The sequence below is a fragment of the Haliotis rufescens genome, unplaced genomic scaffold (assembly GCF_023055435.1).
Source record: "Haliotis rufescens isolate VD_foot unplaced genomic scaffold, xgHalRufe1.0.p SCAF_3, whole genome shotgun sequence".
In the NCBI taxonomy this organism is placed as follows: domain Eukaryota; kingdom Metazoa; phylum Mollusca; class Gastropoda; order Lepetellida; family Haliotidae; genus Haliotis; species Haliotis rufescens.
This window is the reverse complement of record NW_025964001.1, coordinates 47,418,400-47,439,582: the sequence shown is the minus strand read 5'-3', so window position 1 is coordinate 47,439,582 and position 21,183 is coordinate 47,418,400. Positions and strand designations below refer to the sequence as shown.

The following is a 21,183-nucleotide window of genomic DNA, read 5'->3' as shown; positions in this document are numbered from 1 at the left end:
CTACCTCAAAATGACTGGTTGAGCCATCAGAACAACTGGGTTCTTTTGCCTCAAGCCGTTCTGATTTTCTCAGATTAGACCTATTTGCTATGAATTCGTCCATTTTGGACAACCCATTTGTACTTCGTCTTCTGCAAACAAGGTATTCTGTACCCCTCATTGCGACACCTCCTACAACCTACAAGCCTCATCAACATTTCTATCCTGACAAGCTGCTCCCAATCCTCATAGACACCATAGACACATTCCTTGTAAAGAACACCATAGAGCATCTGGGCACACGGCCAATGACACCAGGGTTCTATTCCCCAATCTTCCTGGTCCCAAAGAAAGACATCAAACTGTACCTAGAGACTCTTCCACACTTTGATGACATTAATAGCCTCATGAAGGACGATTCTTCATCCTGGTGACTTCATGATCAGTCTATCTAGAGCAGTGCCATTTCCTCCAGTTCGTGCTCCCATTTGGAAATTCCACCTTGGGTTCCAGTTGCTACGTACCTGGCTGTGATCAATTCCGTTGTCGCAACTACAATGGGCACAAGATCTCTACAGTTACAGAACTGCAATTGTTAATTTGGTCTTACAAGTTGGCAGACCAGTCATCACGGTTTGCATCTTAAGTAGTATAGGTAATGGGGGTTCTGCCGCAACTCCACTGGAGCAGGATTCATATACCTATACTGCTACTACAGGAGGAATTTTTTATGCCAAAATGATGATGCGATTTAATGATAGTCATAAGATTAAGTTAAATTGGCTCTAGCTCACCAATACCTGGGGCCAATCATTGCTTCTATTAGTGATGTGATTCAACGAAAGTCGTTTTAAAAGAAATATCAATATTAATTAATAATGGATAAAATTTACTATAGTCCACGAGGATATTGGAAAGGTGTAGGAGCAATAAAAAAATTAGCCACCACGGCTAAGGTATCTAAAGTTGTGGCCAAGGATTGGTTAAAGAAACAAGCGATGTGGCAAATATATTTACCGGCACCGCGTTATATACCGAGGAAGAAGTTTGATATTTTTACGACGAATCAAGTTCATCAGGCTGACCTCTTGTTTCTTCCCCATGATAAGGTAAAACGCAAAACGTATAAATACACTTTAACAGTAGTGGATGTGGCTAGTCGATACAAAGAGGCTGAGCCATTAACATCGAAAGAATCAACAGAGGTAGCTAATGCACTGAGTCGCATATATAAACGCGGACCGCTAAAATGGCCTAAGCTATTTCAAGTAGATCCCGGTCGCGAGTTTATGGGATCGGTAACTAAACTGTTAACAAAGAACGATGTCAAAATCGTCCGTGGTGAAAGAGAGGCCCACCGCAGTCAAGCTATCGTCGAGAGATTTAACAGGACATTAGCGGAACGTTTGTTTGGCTATCAGTATGGGATCGAAATGAAATCCGAGCGATTGAGATCAACCGAATGGGTGACACGATTATCAGCCGTTGTATCAGCGCTGAATAATGAAGTAACGAGATTAATAGGGAAGAAACCATCCGATGCTATTAAAATGAAATCCGTGACTTCCGAATCTTCAGCACCGAGGAGAGGCAAAGAACGAAAACTTCCGGATAGAGTAAGGGTAAGATATTTATACCAGGCCGGTGAACTCGAAGGAGGCCTACGTCGTGCAACCGATCCCATATGGTCCCTTAAGACGTATAACATTAGTCGATTGGTTTCGAAAGAAGGAGAGCCTATTCTTTATTATCTTCAAGATGGACCGGGTAGGGCATTTGTACGAGAAGAGTTGTTCATAGTTCCCGACGGTACGGTATTACCACCATAACCATAAGCATAGGTATTTACACCATCATTATCAATCCATCTCTTTGTATCTAAGGGGGATAATGATGTCTTGTTCATTCTTAATCCATATATCCTATGATCGTAACTTCTTAAAGAGTTCATCTCGTGTTTGAACGTTCTACCGTTAAATAATGATTCTTTATACTGTTTGTGTTTGATATGCTTTTTTACAACGTACTTCTTAACGCCCATAGCTTTTCTTATCTCTCCATTATCGGACTTCTTTATAGAATACATCTTAGGTCTTAATCCTACATACTCCGCTATAGGGGTCCCAGCACATTCATCCTTCATCTTACCTAATACCTTTTTATTTACTACGCTGTGCAGTGGATTATCTTTAGGATAATCGCTCGTGTCGTACATATCTATTTTTTCTGCCATATCTTTATACACATCCTCGGTTTGTATTTCCATCAACAAAGAATCTGTGTCGGTATATAACACCTCGCATCTATCGCCGTATTGCTTCTTAAGTTCGTTGTAATAAAAGTCATACATTAAGTGTTTTGACAAGTCGAGAATACTCATAGCGACGTACACCGGTCTGTTGAATTTTATATTACTCTTCTGCATATGCAACGCGGCTAAGTCGTTATCGAATATCTTGCTTCTGTTAAAAGCCGGACTGGCTATAAGTTTCCTGAGTCTTTCTTCCTCATTAGATCTGACTAATTTAACATCAACACGCTTCCTTAGATTCTCCATAGTTTTACCAAATACGGAGTTATTCATGAGCTTATACAGATTCTTTTCGAAATCGCTGGTAGCTATCTTTCTTAAATCTGTGTTCAACCTTATATAGGGCTCCATCCAAGGGCTTTGATCGAACTTTAGAACTCTGTGTATTTTCTTAAGTTTCATACCTAACGATAGATACAACTGGAGATTTCTGTAGTGAACTATATATTTTGTCTTATCCATCAAATTTGGTACGAGTTTTTCTACGTTAGCTAACCTACTATTACCCATCAAGGAGCGTTGATATTCCGACATCCAATCTTTATTAACCATTAATCTTTCGGGAGCTAGCGGATAACTGTTATGATCTTTATGTAACGAACTTGGATATTCCAAGTCAACTTCTAGTATGTACCCTTTATTCACTTCGATATTATTGATATCATTCACTTCGATATCATTGACCCATTCAAAACCACCCGTGGGTAAAGGTTGACTCATAGCCCATCCGTACAAATTGTTAGCGTCGAGATATAATATGTGCGTGTCGGGTTTACTGGGATCGTATCCTTCCACTAATTTATTATTAGCCTTAGAATACCTTTTAGCTGCCATCGATATACCACCCCTTAATCCTTTCTCAATAAACAAGTGCATATCGTAATCTGTGAGTAGTTTTAGTTCTACGCCGGTCTTCTTCAACAATGCATCCCACGATAGTCCGGGACTGGAATAGTACCATGCCGGGTCCAAGCCGTATTGTTTGAAACACGTCTTTCTAAATATCTCGAATATATCCGCTAGTAACAGTACATCGGTTTTTAAGTACAGATCGTGATAATCACCTAAATTCTTACAACCTAATTTATCCCAGACCGTCAGAGCGTGTTCATAATCGGCATCTGTTATTCTAGATTCTGTTAAGTTACTATAGAATGATTCGAGGGGTGGTAATTCAGTTTCTTCGAATCTAGACCAATCATCCATGTATTCGTAAGGATATACACCTTTTCTCAGCAACAAATGACGTGTTATCTTATCGGTATATTTATTTGTTATCGCAAAGTCATCGGGATTGTTCGCATTAGCTAAATTGTCCAGGGAAGATAACAGAAACTGTACGGAGTCTATGAATCTAAGCCCATTACTTTGCTTTGTTCTAGATTTCCCATCCTTGTCCCTATAATGTATAGGTTTAGTCAACGAGAACGATATGTATTTTTCCATATTATTAGGAATGCACGTTAAACCGCCGTCAGTCTTCGAGATAGCTTGCATAATGAGATGTGAATCGTATCCCCTAAGGTTATGAAACACAACGGGGATGGGTATTGTTTGAGAATTCATTTTTAGTTTCAAGTTACACTCGTTATGCGCGGCTCCCCGATAGTTACCTGTGACGTGGCAATGATCTCTTACGGAATCCCCATCCAGGGGTTTATTACAAACGTGACAACTCGTTGACTTCTTATGGACCCTCCAATCATCCCTCGTCATACGCATGGGTATCTTACACGATAATTTTTCCCTGATTATTCTCTCTTCATTTTGTAGATATTCTAGGAACTTTCCCGCTGCATCGGGTCCTCTGTAAATCACGGGAGTGTTTGTTTTCCCATCATACCTTACAACTATATATCCAAACCCACAAGGAATATGTTCTTGAGTTTTGTACGTAAAACTATTATCAGTATTGCTATGGTTGGTATTTTCTATGGGTTTGATAAGTGCTTCAAAGTCGGCGTAAATTACGTACGGTACTGGCATTTGATTACAATAATGTTCAAATTTTAATATATTTTTTCCTTCTTTAGGCATATCGATCCTGATAGCATTCTATCCAACACCTCTACAGTCTTCTTTATGCGCTTCTAATAGATCTTGTCTGCTGTACCCATGCAGGCATCTTTCGCAGAAATATTTCTTTTCTTTATGTTTTGTTTGATCGTATAGCAGCCTGTTTAAACTCTTTATCCACGTATAATGATATTTACCATCTTTTTCGATCAGAAATGAATTGATTCTGGGGATATTTTCCGGAGCGGAGCTTATCCTGTGTACAACAATTCCTTTAGAATGTCCGAAAACATTTATAGCTAAATTATTTTGCTTTTCCACCTTATCAATTTGTGATATTGGTGTAGGTTCGTCTATACCATCGAAGTTGAGTCCATCGTTTTGGGGATAGCTAGAAGGTCTATTTGCAATTTTAGAATCTACGGGGAACAATGCAGATCTTATCATCATTCTTAAACAGTCATCGGATTTATTTTTTACGTTAATTATGGCTTTTTTCTTCTTATAATACGGAGGTAAATCTATATAAGATCCACCTTTGAAAGGCATATAATTTGCTATATCTAAATATAAACTATCGATTTTATCAACACCCCAACCCGAACCTCTATTAGTCCAGCGTTCTAAAGTTTCCTGTATCCTCTGAATTGATGTATCTAATGATGAGTTTATAGTATCGGATTCGGTTATAACTTCTTGATTGCTTCGGAAATATGGTTCGGTATATTCGGTGCTATCGTCTGTGTTACTTTTACTCAATGTCATTTTAATCGTCAGCTGGTATTTTATACTATGTAAATCATCTAATTCCTCGTTAATTTTACTCGATATGATGGGCTTAATATCGTTAACATCCATGTTGGAATTAATATCCATCTTCCAACCTCTTAGATATTTACCAACGCCGGCGGATGTGGGTACAAATATTAATTCTTGTTGTTGATTATCATTATCATTATCATCATTATCATTATCAACATCATCAATAGGTTGATTATTATCTAGTAAAGCGATCAATTCAGCTCTTCTCATTCGAGAATAACCTCTCAGCCCACCGTTTCTCGCTCGAACTTTGAGTTCTCTAACAGTCTGGGGTCTGTTGTATTCCAAACCGAGTAAATCCATCAATTCAGCTTTTCTCATACGAGAATATCCACGCAGTCCACTTTGCTTTGCCATAGCTTTTAATTCTCTGACAAAAACCATTGTGGTTGAATGGTATATGCAAAATGAGACAAATGTCTAATTGGTTGTTTTCATATATCTAAATACATATTCTCCCCAACCTATTCCTCTCATTGATGTAATCTCTCTTCCTAGCATAAATAATCTGGTTCCTGACCCTATCAGCACCGTGTTCCTTACATAAACAATAACGACCTTTGACCCCTATCCCGCATACAGAACACTTATAGTTAATGTTTCCGCGCCTGATGTAATAGTTGTGTATCCCGCAGTAAAAAAAATCAACACAGCGCCGGTTACAAAGGGTAGTCTTTCCCATGAGTGTAAACTTGCAGTTATTCATGGTATATACATCTATCATATCATTTGTCTAAATGCAAATCACAGCTACACTGTGAGATATTGATTATGCATAGCCACAGCTGTCACTCTGACTTATGCATGGTATAGCTGAAAATCAATAGAGAAGTCAATCCCAACATGATAAATGTGACCTCTCGGTTCTTTTGTTCCTCTGACGGTGTATAAAACTGACTCATTGTTGGTCTCGGTATTGGGTCTAGTTTTTTCCCATAAACGAGGAAGTATTCGTGCATGGCAGATTCAACATCCTTAAACGTTTGAATTGAATGTCCTTCCTTAATCAGTTGTTCATGAATAAAGTCTAATCTCTTCATTCTCTGCTGTGTATATTGTAACTGGGCTGCTTGGTATTGTTCTAAAGCTTTATTATGTCTTTTCTGCTCCGAACCTCTCATACTAGAAAATAAATAATTACTCCCCGAAAAAGCTAGAGCATTAACAACAGCTCCACCGACCATCATCGCAATTGATGCCATATGTATAATAATATAAAATATTCAAATGTTTATATGAATATAAATATTCAAATGTTTAATTACTTCATTATGTCTTCCGGGATAAGTCCTTGTTTGATGAGCATATCCTTCGTTGCCATAGCTAATCCAATATCCAGAACCATCATTGGTATGTCATATCCATTAAAATCTAGCTTGGGAGGTGTGGCTTTAGTAATCATTTTAACCATACGGGCATATCCAATGGCCAAGCCGGTGACCACCGCTGAATGATACGTCGCGTTTACCAACATTTTACCGTCTGTAGCTGGAGTAGTCATGCTTCTTATAGCATTATATGAGGACTAACCTCTAATTGAACTTGTTGTTGCGGCGGGGGTGACGATTTCTCTTCTCCGGTCTTATAAAAGAACCATACAACCGCTATACCAGCAACTCCTACTAGTGCCCATGTTTTAATCGGATTAATATTTGAATTATTTATTAATTTTGCTTTGCGCGCCAGCCCACCCTTTCTTCCTGCGGCTATTTTCAAAGGATTCTTAGTAACTCTAGCTTTCAGTATTTTCACATTCACTGGTGGTGGTTCCTCATTCACTTGTTGTTCCGCAATCTGTTGTTGTGTTTCCACAATCTGTGGTTCCTCGTTCACAATCTGTGGTGTCACCTGTGTCTCCATTTATATTATTAAGTGGGCACGTATGTTTAAATTGACAATACCTAGCCGTTATTAAAGCTGTGGTGAACGGAGCTAAGAACATTCCGTATCTATGATAAAACTCACAGCTCACTGCGCTTATAGCGTGTTCGATGAATGGGTCTTTCTCGAGAGATTCGCATAAATACAGGCGATGTTCTGCCGGGATAGGGAGAAACGTACTAGCTACGGCTGTGTATAGTTGTAATATAGAAGACCCTATCGTTTTAGTCATGGTAGCTCCCAGTCTAGACTGGTATCGCGCGTACAGTTTTTTAATCTCTTCGTCGGTCATGTTATCAATTTTTTCGATGGTATAATTTTCTCCCAAATATTGGGAACATTTTCCACCGGCTACCAAAGCCGCGAGTCTTTCTCTATGTTTATCTAAAGATTTATCTAAAGATTTATCAACATCAGATTCTTTGAGCATTTGTTCGATGAGTTCGTCGCATTCCATAATTTAATACCTAAGGAGATATTTAAGTCTAATATAATATAATATGACATATCCAATACATCCCGTAATAATGAACTGTTGCGAAAGAATGAGGATTTCGAACCACATTTTATGTAATATTAACCGCTAATGTTCAATTTGCTACATTTTTGCTATAATTTGCTACATTTTGCTATAATTTTGCTATAATTTGCTATGATTTTGCCATATTTTTGCTACAATTTGCTACATTTTGCTAAGCAATTGCATAAGCAGCTGGTTGATCGGTTTTTAATACGAGTTTACAGTGCTTCGTTGCCGCTAACACTTTTCTGACTTTGTCTCGTTCGCCCTTGGTATAAATGACATCATTTTCGCGTAAACATTCCTCGAATGAATCTCGATCTTTGCAATGAAAAAGCGCTACCCATTTGGTCTGCTCTCTGAGATCTTTCAGGACAGAGTTGTATTTTTGAGTAAGTACCCAAACGCTATGTTGAGTATGCCGACCGGAGAATGCTAAATACGAAAGCATATCTTTCTTTTTTGTGAGTTCTTTACAAGCGCTGCAGTCGTCTATTACGAAAAGGGTTGATTCTCCTTTGTATTTTTCGTGACATACTCGTAAGCAGTCTTGTAAACGATCGCCCGAATCGACTCTGTGTATGCCGTCGTCATTCATTACCCAATCTCTCGATAAGTAGGTTTTATTAACGCTTATAGTCGGGGACAGAATAATGATATGAACGAAAACGTCCCGATAATGACTTTCTAAAATATCTAGAATAAAGGCTGTTTTTCCGCAGCCCGTTTGCCCGCATATGATAGCGCAGTGCGGATCTTGAGGTAAAAGATTATCAATAGATTGCTTGCACGAATCTCCCATTCTGTATATTAAGTTGCGCATCCATAATCACGTACAAATATATGTTTAATTTACCAGCCGCTTCCTGAAGCTTCGTTATCTGTATGGTGGCACCCTCGCTAGCATTTTCTATTCTCCTCCCACTGCCGTGTAATTGGTCATCGTCCGTTGTTCGCATGTCGAGCCATAGCGCGTACTTCGTGGTGAGGTATTCACCCATCGATACACTCCCGAGAGACAGATCTTTCACGACCGCGTTAACTTCCGGAGAACGTTTTATAGAAGGAAGTTTTTTAATCTCATCCCACTGGTGATACGCTAGCATTCCTTGGCTATATAGTTGATTAGGAACGCCCTCGATAGTCAATTCTACTTTTGTAATCTTGGGATTGTAGAACTTCTCGGTATTTCTTTTAAACGCATCGGAGGGGTCCTCGAACAACATTAAAATACCCTTCAACGACCTCGTGGGAACGTTTAGATTGATATTCCACATCGTATCTTTTTTGTCCCTCGTGATCTTTCGGTGTCGCAGCACGCGATCGTACAAAATGGCTAAACTTCCCGTATACTGGTTACGAATTTGTCTGGCGTACTCCAGCGAGATATTGTCAATGGAATAGCTAGCATCATCATTAGCAGATCTGATTACTCTACCGTAGTCATTAAAAGTGAGTTCGTATTCTAACCTATCGCCTAGGGATGCTTGATAAAAGGGCATGTGGGAATCTAGTAATTCAAAGTCTAGGGGAACATAGAATCTGTTACCTAATGCGTCGGCAACGGCCTTATCTTTTTCGTTGGTATCAACACCATTTTCAGCACCCACGCGCAGTCTCAATGTGTTCTTATTACAAATACCTTGGTACTGTAAGTTTTCCCGCTCTTTATCCGTTCTCCAGAGATCCATGTAGCAATAGTATACATCGCTATCGTCGATACTCAAAACCTCATTACCGCTAATTTTAATGGCGATTTTCTTAACGATAGCACGACCTATGTTCTGAACGGGCTCCCTGTTAACGTCTGTAGAAGTCAAACTAATCGTAAATGCTAGTCGGACAGTTCCCGGAACTAACACATCGTGTGCGCCGAGATTAGGAAAGCGAACCAGAAGCGTTTGATTCTGATCTATGGTACTAGGGTTATTAGTTAAAGTTACAGACTGACGAATTGCTTTGACCCCTAATGGATCTCGAAGTCTACGTTGTGGGTTTAACTTGCGTCCGTATTGCGAAGACATTGTTTATATTGAAATAATGTACCCTATGTTTAATATAAAAATGGCTAATTTTGAACATAATGAATTAGATCTAAGTACATTTGATGACTTTGATAACCCAAACGAAGAGGGTACTGATGAAACCAACTTTGGTGGCACGAATCTTAACGATGAAATTTTACAATCAACCGTCAATGATTATTACGATGCCTTAAAAAATGATAAAAATTATGTTATCCCAATAGGTCGTGAGTATTCAAAGTTTATGCTAGATAGTAAAGGAATATTGCGACTGCGTGACTCTCCACATATTGATCTTTTGTATTATAGTACTCGTAAGCCCCTAGCCTTGTCTACTATAGCTGGTAAACATAGTCGCGAGTTTGTTCGTGATAAATTAGGTTTTGTAGAATACGGACGAGCAAAACTTCCCGCGAAGACTACTAAGGTTCTTCGAACCGTGCGTACTGAACTCGGTAATACAGATGATTTGGAAGAAGCCTCTAACGTGGCCTCGAACGGACTCGGAGAAATCTTAGATACCTATTACGATAATTCCACATTACAGGTACCATATTCGGAGTTCAGTATTAGGGAATTACGAGGTCTTGACAAGGCAATGCGAACAATGCGGGGAGAACTCATCAATAATATAGCCAAGATATCCGAAATCGACAAGCATATAGCTAAAGAGAAAACAAAACTCGAACAGGCGGGCGATGAGTTCAGTAGACGCCGCGTAGCAGAAAGATTACGTAACTTAGAAGACGAAAGATCGGCCCGCCTCGAAGCAGCTTCCAGTAATAGAAAGGCACTTCGTTCGCAAATCAGTCGTATTCGAGAAACTATCGATCAAGTCCTCAACGATGACACTACACTGGCCGATAAAATTAAAACATTGTTCAGAGAACAGGGAATAACCATTGCCAGTATTTTAACCGCGTTGGGTTTTATTATATCGACTTTGACTCTCTCGTTAACAGGTGGCAGTACTGGTGGCGGATCACCGCCTAACGATAAAAATGGTATAAAAGAGTGGATAAAAAAGCATTTAAAAGCATTAGGTTCAGCACTGGGAAAGCTCGCTGAGAAAGCCGCGGCCGCACTTCCCGGTATAATAGGGAGTGTTGTTTCCTGGCTATTGAATTTATTAGCTAAGACCACCACTTGGCTTAGTCAAAACTTGTGGGGGCTGATCGTAGCAATTGCAGGGCTGTTGTACGTGTTCGCTAAGAACTATTTAACCACCAAATCAGTTCGCTAACCAAATCATGAGTAAGCCAACCGAGACTCCACCCACTACGAGCGCTGTTTTTTCATCGATATGTTGTTGATTTTTAGCCTCAATATGCGGTGGTACTTGAGCATTAGTAGATGGTTGAGCGATAGTTGGTGTTTGTGGCTTGACTATTCCCTTTTCGCCCGTGATCGTTTGCGTTATTAATTCGACGTTAATATCTGAATTTATACCTGGTTTTTGTTGATCGGTAGCGATAACAATTTTATTATTATAGCCTATCACTTGACCGATCTTAAGTTCCATATTACTCGGGGACATGTATAGTCCCGGCGCATAAACGAAGTCCACTTTGGATTGAGCGTACTGTAATGCATCTTGAAAACGCTTTATAGACGATGGTATGTCAACTGGTGAATTAATGGCGTCCTCCACGTTTGAGACAAACTGTTTTTGTGCATCGAGCGCCGTCCCAGTACCGATAATGGATGTTCGTGTTTGCGATTGTGCACCGAGAATTGCCCATACATAAGTTCTTATCGATTCATTAAATCTTACAAATCCTGGGTTAGTAAAATTATTTTCCGTTTTATCATTAAGAAATTCATTCCAAGCGTTTGCGGTATCGTTCATTTGTATAAATTTTGTAACAATATAAGCCAAACCACCCTTAAAACTCATAAGGGAACCTCTCCAATCGTTACTCGAAAGTTCCCAGCCATGATTAAGATTATGCAATCTTACAAAAAGATTGTCTTTCTGTAAGAATTTAAATGGATTGAATGGTTGATGAGTTTTTTTAACTAAATCATCGCTGACTTCTTTAACAGTTCTTTGTCTGCTGTACGGAACACCTAGACCATGGTTTGCTCCTTTAATGCGCCAATCTTTACTCGTAGAAATATTAAATTCATTACAAATACGCTCATACGCGGACCTATCATAATTATTATTTGTGGAATTCCACGCTCGATCCTGCGGTAATGGAGCACTAATTTCTTTAAGTATACGTCTAATCTGATAATACACATGAAATAATAAAACAGACTTATTTAGCATAAATCCTGGGGCATTAACAGATACGCCACATCCCGTTGTGGCACACCATATGGCAAAGTTTAACTGATTCTGCCAAAATTGCATCGGATTGTGAAACCAATCGGGCACCATTTTATCGCTAGTTGCCGTGACCCTGTACTTTTCAAAGATATCTGGGAATTTAACGAAAAATTCAGCACCAGAGGCAGTTACTATAATCGATTGATTAGTAATGTATCTCGATTTCATATTTAAGTTATGATATAGTATCATTGTATATTTAATATGTATGTTACACTACCTGGAATAACAAATGGTCAGTCTATTGAACTGCTTCATACTATCGATAACTCGGATGGACAACTCGAAGTAGCTCTATGCGATGTAACGTATTACCAACGGTGGACCAATATAAGTGCTGCGAGAGGTAATAATAAGATATGGATATTAGATGACCAAAATAGAATTAATAGAATTTTTACTATACCTGATGGGTATTACAGCATAAGCTCACTCAATGATTATTTTAAGGCTGATATGGAATTTTCATTTTTAAATACTATTAAATTTAGTATCACACAAAATGAGTCGAATTGGACAATGAAAATCATCAATGGAAACGAAAAAATACTTATTGGTGAGAACTTAGCATACACACTTGGATTGGGAAAAGAAACAACATTATCTCCCGACGTAAGAATGTTTTTACCTAGTACATTATGAATGTTTTTACCTAGTACATTATCCGTGGACCAATATAAGTGCTGCGAAAATTAATAATAGGATACATATATTAGATGAAGATGCTCCTGACAAATACATTACTATACCTGATGGGTATTACAGCGTATGCTCACTCAATGATGAAATTTTTAAGCCTAATGGAATTAGTCTCTCACAAAATGAATCGAATGGGATGCTGAAAATCGACACTGGAGAAAATGGTGTAATTCTTATCCCATACTTAGGAATTACACTTGGATTTGAGCTTAAAATTATAAGTTCTAACGAAACACAACATGGAAATACATTGCCCGATTTAGTTCCCTATAAAGAGTTGTGCATCCATCTTGATCAAATCAGTACGACAGATAATATTCAACAAGAAAGTCCTTCAACTCTGCTCAGAAGTGTTCCAGTTAAAAATGAAAAATATAATAGCGGTAGAACGGAATCTTTCTCGTCATTACAATATAAAAAATTGAAGCGTGGTATTATTTCAGACCTCAAAATTTCTGTATTAGATGTAAAACATCAACCTGTACATATAGGATACTTAAGTGTAACACTCCATATTAAAAATAATGGTTGATGCATCAGGCCCTGGAACAGTAAGACAATGTAATACAATTGCGCTTTCCGATCTCGGAGACACGGAAGGATTTGATAAACCCGGTGACAATGGTAAGTTATACGCTTTACACTTACACGATAATGTATACAAGCGGAAAGAAGTCACATTCACGGGTAATCTAGGAGATTTAAGCGATGTCGACGTTAGTAGACTCCTTAAAAACACTTCGTACAATATTACTCGCAACGATGATAATAAATGGACTATGGTCGAAGCAAACATCGAGTGGCTACTGAATATCGTCATTATCCCACCTTATGCGATGATGGGTAAGGGACATAATTTAACTAAGATAATAAATAGTGGCATCGTACTCGCGGCTTATATCCCGTCAAAACGAAAAAGTGTGTTGGTCACTCCCCTGCCAGAAAACCCAGGTCATATGATATATAGTCGTCCGTCCTTAAAAAACATTAGTTTAAATTTGGTTACTGAATTCGAAGATATTAAAGTTAACCTGAGTGCAATACCTAATATTTCTACGCTTATTATTGAAGTCTTGTTCGGAGATGTACCGGTAGATGCCTTCGAAATATTACCAGGTCTATCGATTAAATGGCTCAAGAATCACGAGCGTCAACGTTGCAGTATTATTCATATCGGAGCATCGCCCGTTGCAACCCTCGAGGGGGTCCAAATTATTAAAAGTGGTAGTATTTCTCTTTCTAAGATATTCTTGCCGTATAATATACATTTAATAAGGTTGATGTATAGTCTCAAAACATTTAAGCAAGACCAATTAAAGACTATTATATGATCGTTATATACACTATGAGTTTATATCCGGCGCTCAATGAAGCATTTGAAAAGATGGAAACTGTTGATGGATTTCGATTACATCAAATAAGCGACATAAAACATCGAATAGAGAAGGATAGGGAGTTGAGACTTGGATTGTATAAAAGGTATCGCAGAGCCGTGAATGCTCTGGACGGAGTTGACACCGCTCTTGTAGCAGCTAGCATGGGACTCGGTGTAGCGGGTATCGGTTTACTATCAACTATAATCGCCGCGCCTATCGTGCTCGGCATGGAAATAACCGCTGGAGTCTCGGGACTGGCAGGAATATCGATAAAATTCATTTCTCGTAGGTTACAAAAGAAAGCATTAAAACACGATAGTATTCGGATACTCGCCGAAGCAAAGTTGAATAGGCACCGCGTTTCACTGTGCAGAGTTGTGTCCCTTGGGCACGCCAGAAACCTATGATTGTGGGTTCGAATCCCAGTTTGCCCCGATTATGTTTCTAGGTTTGTCAGCACCATACCTGTGCTTGTGGGTTTCACCGAAGTGGTAAACGTCTAAGACCTGTATCATTTCGGGCTTTCCTCCCACATTAAGCTGACACACCGTGATATAACTGTAATACTGTTAAAAGTGGCTTTAAACCTAACTCTTTCACTCACTCTTGTGACCGTGGCTCGAGAGAGAGAAGTTCATGTATTAGATGTCAACAGAGTGCCCTTTGAGTGTACTTTACAAGGGAAAGTTTTTCTGAGATAACGATGGGATTTCATCACCATAAATCAACTTCCCGGTCAATCTGATCGGTTGTTTATCATCCCACCTTTGACATCGATCTTAAACATGACGATCACGAAGACGTATCCTTGTGTCTGGTACATGCACTTCGGATCTCCCTGGATGCAGCGAAACCTCTTCAACGATCTTGGAAGAGACTGTTCATCCTGCATTTCCAAGACAGGAAAGTTAAGGAAGTATCTCGTACCATGATTTCATTCTGGATACATTCTGTCATTCTCCGAGCCTACACCTTTGCTGGTCTGCCTGCTCAGGCCGCATTAAACCTCCACAACACCTGTGCTATTGCCTGCGCTGTTGCCTGCGCTATGGCTCTCCAAAGTAATTGTTCCTTGACTGCAGTTATGGAGGGATGCTTCTGGAAGTCAGATCTGGTCTTCGCATCCCATTACCTCCAAGACATTACCATTACCTCTGTGGCAGACACCCAAGGCCTTCACCAGTTTGGATCCACAAACACAAGTCTCCAAGACACATCTGCGCTGAGTGAGTCAAATAACCAGTTTTTCCCTTATGTTACATCTACCTCTACATATAACAAACCTTGTCATGTTTGTTTGTGTTTATTGTACTCTTTTGGGCTTCCCAGACTAAACGTCTGATTGGAGGATGTAGTCACCGTCTGTAGAGACTTCGGTCAGCATGTGTGAAGTTGCCATCAGGTGCAGCTGGATCCCGGTGTCCCAATCCCCTATTCAACGCACCTTTACCTTGTGTGTGTTTTGTGTGTGTGTATGTGTGTGTGTCTGTATGTTGGGAAGTGGATCGACGATCCTTTTGTGGATATCGCCGATCGTTCCTCTTCTCGTCGTAACACATCGATTCATGATTGAGGGTTTGAAGAAGTGTTAAAGGAGATTCCAAGTGGGCAGATCCAGCGTCCTTTGTAGATTTGACGAACTGAATACAATGTTAGTCATACTCCTTTCGGCTTGGCTTGCACTCGTTTACATATGAACATGTTACACATATTGTACCCGACTTCATGTGTTTTCCTGTATTTACGTATCAGGATCATAATGCTCTTCGAGAGTGTCTCATTCCTATGCCTGAGCTTTATCTTATGATACTTTAACTATGTTACTTTATTTTGTTTGGCATCACTATTAAGCTCCAGCTTCGATCCTCATAGCTTTATCCTATGGTGGTGATATGTCCATCCGTCCATCCCTGCTTCACAATTTACTTACCCTGAACGGATCGATTGTCAATGTTTTCGTGGTACCTGTTCCAGTTTGCTTATCACACACTGGGAAATATTGAACAAATTAACCACTGCACTCTCACTTCTTCCAGTTTCCAGCACAAACATAGAATGAAATCGAGTAAATCAAAACTGTATGATAAGCAGAATCAGTAACATTGACAGAAATAATTGTCCACAAAGATTAATTGACCTTCCTTGCAAGTTGAAAGCCAGGAATGACACCTTATCAGGGCTCAAGAAATCCACTCGTCTGCTGGTATTGACGAGTAGAAGCATGTGGAGGGCAAGAAATACATACATATATTTCAGTCATATCAATGCATCTTTAATTGTTTTCAATAAAATATGCAAGATAATTTCGTACCTAAAATATGTTTTCATCTCTCGCATGATCTAAGTACAGTGATCCCCTGGCCTCACTGCAACACTAGCTTTGGGGTCCAAATAATTGATGAGCGTTATAGTCGATCAGCGGTTTAACCGAGGTGTCGTCGTAGGGGCTTTCTGCGCTACGTGTATGTCGATTGCGAAAACGTTATGTTGACATCTAATTGTCAAATTGCCACAAATATGACTTTTAAGGAGTCAAAGTATGGCATTTATGATATATGTATCCATTCTCTGGCAACAAAAGTTTGTTTCAAGGTATCAATACCGGTAATATTGAAGGAAATTTTGAATAAAATATATAACAAACATAAGTCCAGGTATACAATAAACACAATTTTACAACCAGATAGTATATGGGATTAAATTGCAAACTTCAGTTCAGATTTGTTGACGGGTAATTCCAGAGTTACATGCTTGTTGTTAACAGCTGATAATGTTTTTTAGATGGGGAAAGACATCGTGTCAGTGTAAACCTTGAGTTTGATAAAAATGTAAGTAAGTTTTGGGAGCCATGCGTTAGATGACATACTTGGCAACTGTTTCTTGCAAAAATAAACAGGAAGTACGTTTGTGCAGCAGGTATCGAAACTAGGGAGATCATTAAAAAGAACTGTTTTTGTTGTAAGAGACTTGTTACTGACGCTCAGATGTCAAAGCAATAGTGAACAGCTGATAAATGATTTTGTTAGGGAAATGGCTGATATACGGAATTTTAAGATTTTGATTGGGGGTGGTGGGGTTAACGAAAAAAATAAATAAATGATTTAATTAACAAACAGGTCAAAAGTTTTTCTCTCAAAAGCAGTAAGGCTAAAAACAAACCACAAGATGCATGGTGAGTTTGAATGGGTGGAGATGAAATAAAGATGGCAAGAACTCTGAGTTAATTTGTACTGTCGGTAAATGCAGTAAATGATAGCTGAGAACATAAAACTTTAGACAGCCAAAACTTTATGAAATTTAACAAGGCAACTTAAAATATTGCAGGAGGATGACAAAATTTTATCTACTTACCCTGCAGGACAAGTTGGGTTTAAGAAATTTTTCAACCTGCTTATAAATAACAAATGTTATATTGGGATAACACTTTCTTAACAAAGTACAGATTCTCGTACTTTTCTTTGGTTGAGTCCCATCCTGGATTCGAACCCACACTGCCAGAGTGAGGCATCTAATCGCCGGCACACAAAGTCAGCGGTCTAACCCACTCAGCCACCGAGGCTTCCACAAAAATGAATGTCTGACAACTGGTAGTCTAGATCACATACTTTGTGTACCCCTCTGACAATATATAGCCTCAGTAATTAGCATCGTCGACCCTGAAAACAGTTTCACTTAGTTATTTTTGCCCTCTGTATCTTGGCATATTAGCCATTAAAATCTGTAAAACAAGAAGCTGAATTGACTTAATGGTAGCCAAGGCCAACTGAAACACTGTATAGTAGAAGAAGCATTTGAGAATAAGCTACTTCCTAGGCCATGACGATAATTCTTTTTCACTTGCAGGCATTCACACAGAAGCAGAAGAACCTCCTTGCCACTTGGAAACAACAGGCCCACAAGATTTGGCAGCCACCTCCCTACAAGTATGGCACTGACAAACCTAGAAAAGTGTAAGATGCATATTTTACTCCGATTTGTTTTACAAGTACCTGGCTAGGACTGTGTGTTTGACCATCATGCTGGTTCTTTCTTGTTATATTGGGAATTGTTAAGTTTGAGATGCCATTTCTCTGTGTAACTTTGGAGCATAGCAGATTTATTGTGGTTGCCTTTTGAAGCTAACAATTTCCATGATTACGGTAACAAACATAACAGTTTCATTAAACCCATGACCTACTAATGAGAATACCTTGATGCTTTTACTGTATTTTTGATTAGGAAGACTGAGCTGTGAGAGGTTTTGGCTGCAGAAGTTGGTGTCCCAAGCAGTTGTGTGGCATATGCCCTCCCACAACTACCACGTGGACAGAAGTGGCGAAGTCACGAATAATCACATTACTGCTAGTCATCGGACTGTATAGACATTCGAGAATAAAGCTCCACAGTTTCAAGAATCAGATAGCATCCTTTGCTTATCCTTTGATAACAAATACGATATCAATTGTATGTATTACAGCCTGGTGTACTGGGATGGTCCCTTCAGACTTCAGCGTAATTTACGCCTGATTTTGGCTCTTTTCCACACTTGTTTTGCCACGTCATGTTTGCATGTCTTGTGCTTTGATATTCCTATATGCCTATCTTCGCTCTTCTTCATGTGCTATATACTTTTCTATTCTGGGCTATTTAAGTGTATAATTATACTCTTTATATTGTATTTTTCTCTTGTAAACTTTCTAAAGGTTTGAGTCATAATTACATGCCCGTCTCTTTTTGTTGACATATATGTCTTTTCTGCTTGCAACCTTTGTCTATTTCAATGAAAATATAGCTCAAACTGTTGCGGCATTAAATCAGCCAGAGATCCCACATCTCCAATGCGCTGATTGCATGGTTCCCTGTTCCATGTCATCGTGGTGAGATCTTTGCTGATCTCTCTCCCCTCATGACTTCACTGCATACCTCAGGGTCTTGAGAAAACGACACACCCAACTTGTCCACAGGGACACTTCTCGCCGATCACGTCAACACTACAAAGCCGCAATCTTCCTAATTGGAGCAGTGCCTCTCGTCCCCACTTTCGTCGACTGTGTTCATGCCTGGTGTTTCCGCTCCCATGATCACCTCTTTGTCGTCAGCTCATCTGCCGCCTACACGCACAGCACTGCCGCCTCTCATGATGCCTCCTGGTTTTGGCTGCTTCCCTACACATATCTGGATCCTGCTTTGGTCCATTGGATACAATCTATGTTCCTATCATCCGTGGCTCCGGTCTTTACTGTTCCCATACCGGCGCCCTCAGCTACTCATCGCCTCCGACGTTTCAACCATTGATCAGTATACTGCCGGCATCCCCAACTCCGGCTCCATTTGCGAATCATATAAATATGCCTCTGTTTTCATTAACTACGAATACCTCACGTCTGTTCTTGGTTCCTTTCAAGGACGCCACTACACCTCAGGTTGACAGCCTTTGAGTTGGACATGCACCTAGCAAAGTATTGGATTGGATTGCAGACTGTTTGGCTTCGGTCGCTTCCTCCCAGGGCCACAAAAAAGGGACACAATTTGGTCCTCTCCTAAGTCCATCCCGCCGGTTTCCATGCTTACTGTTTTGATAGCATTGATTTCTCCAAACTATCCCTCACCCCGCATTTAAGGCGTCTCGTTATCGGAAACTAGATTTCCCCATACATGCGTTCAAAGCGCTAATCATGTGCCCTTGCATGATGATGATTTTCATGGTTCCTCTGGGCCAACCACTTGTTGTATGCCCAACACTCAGCTAACCTTCATTGAGACTGAGATTCCGTGGTCGCTCAAGCACTTATCCGTCTTGGTCTCTCCTGCCAGAACCATTGATCAAGATCTCACTCAGGGTAATCCTAATCGGTTTGATCACTTGTATACTATGATGTCCTTTTGACAACATCATCTCTGTGCGGCTTTTGCGGAGATCACTACCACCAGGTGCCTCGGTTATCTCGCCTTACAGCTTGAGATTCTAAGTTCAAGAGGCAACTATAACTTCATGCCTTGTAGTGGTATCGTCACTCTTCAATGGCCCCTCTGAAGTCCATGCACAATCTCCAGCTTTGTCCGTGATAAAATGGCGCTTAAATTCCACATCTCCAATCAATCCAAATTCAAACCAGCAATTTTCTGCCTAGGCATGTATCTCTTAAGGGTTCCCCCCAAGGCTTCCTATTCCTTTCGCGGCAAAGATCAACACCTTTCAAAGCAACAAGGCAATTATCAACACTGCCGTTGCCAACACAAGCCCTAGCGCCCAACACCTGGGATCTCCCAGTCATCACATTCCCGTTGGTAGGAGATTGGGCAGATTTGGGCCAATTGGACAATTCTGCAAGATCTCTTTGTCACCAACATCCTTCGTCAGGGGTACCGGCCCTTAATCTCTACCTTATGGCGGATGCCCATGTCCCAGGTTCAGCTCTTGCTCCAGACCATTCAGCTTCTGTTGCTCAAGCAGGCTGTCAAGATTATTCCCGATCCAGTGGCACATCCAGGTTTCTACTCCCCAGTGTTCCTAGTGCCCAAGAATGATTTGTCCAAATTCTGTATGATCCATAATCTTGCCGTCTTCAACAAGTGGACTTTGGTCAAACAACAGCACATCAACAATCCAGAACTTGAAGCACTCATCCAGGCCATGTCTCACTGACAGCACACAGTGCTTGCCATGTCCACAGACTTGTTATTCGTCATCCCTACTGTCTCAGACCTTCCGGTTCTTTCAGTTTGTGGATTGACTGCACCTGAGGTTCATTGCCCAGCACATCCCCGGTTGCTGCAACATCCTGGCATACGCACTCTCCAGACCGGACAAAGTGGCTCCCAAGGATTAGATGCTCTACCCCGATGCCTTCAGCCAGGTTTTACCGAGGCCACTCATCGACCTATTCGCCACGAGCCAGAATTATCAGATCCGGGCCTACATCTCTCCGGTCCCGGAAATTCTAGCATGGGCAGTTGATGCATTTAGTGTTCCCAGGACAGGTCTACATGTGTACGCTTTTCTGCCACCTGTACTACTTACCACGGTTCTGCCGAAGGACAAAAGCACATTGAATCTATCACTGCTTTTGATCGTGCCTTGGTGGCCCGCATGGAATTGGTTTGTGGATCTTTGAGACCTCGCCATTCACAACCCTCTCAAGCTTGCTTGGTGGCCACATCTACTGGTACATCCTAAGTCAGTTGCCACACCCAGCTTCAGACAAGTTTCGTCTGCACGCTTGGTACATCTCCACAGGGCC

The 21,183-nt window shown here is 40.3% G+C and overlaps 1 protein-coding gene across 8 annotated transcripts in view; it reads left to right on the top strand.

The window, feature by feature from the left end:
• LOC124149745 (protein Smaug homolog 1-like) overlaps window positions 1-21,183 on the top strand; it is an 89,743-nt gene that overhangs the window by 44,830 nt on the left and 23,730 nt on the right. For all 8 annotated transcript variants that reach the window (XR_006863149.2, XR_007223105.1, XM_046521504.2 and 5 more), the window contains exon 9: window positions 17,807-17,913. Coding sequence is in view for 6 of the 8 variants with exons in the window: in XM_046521504.2 (XP_046377460.1) it covers window positions 17,807-17,913 (107 nt within the window). In the remaining 2 variants the exon portion in view is untranslated. The remainder of the gene's footprint in view (window positions 1-17,806; window positions 17,914-21,183) is intronic.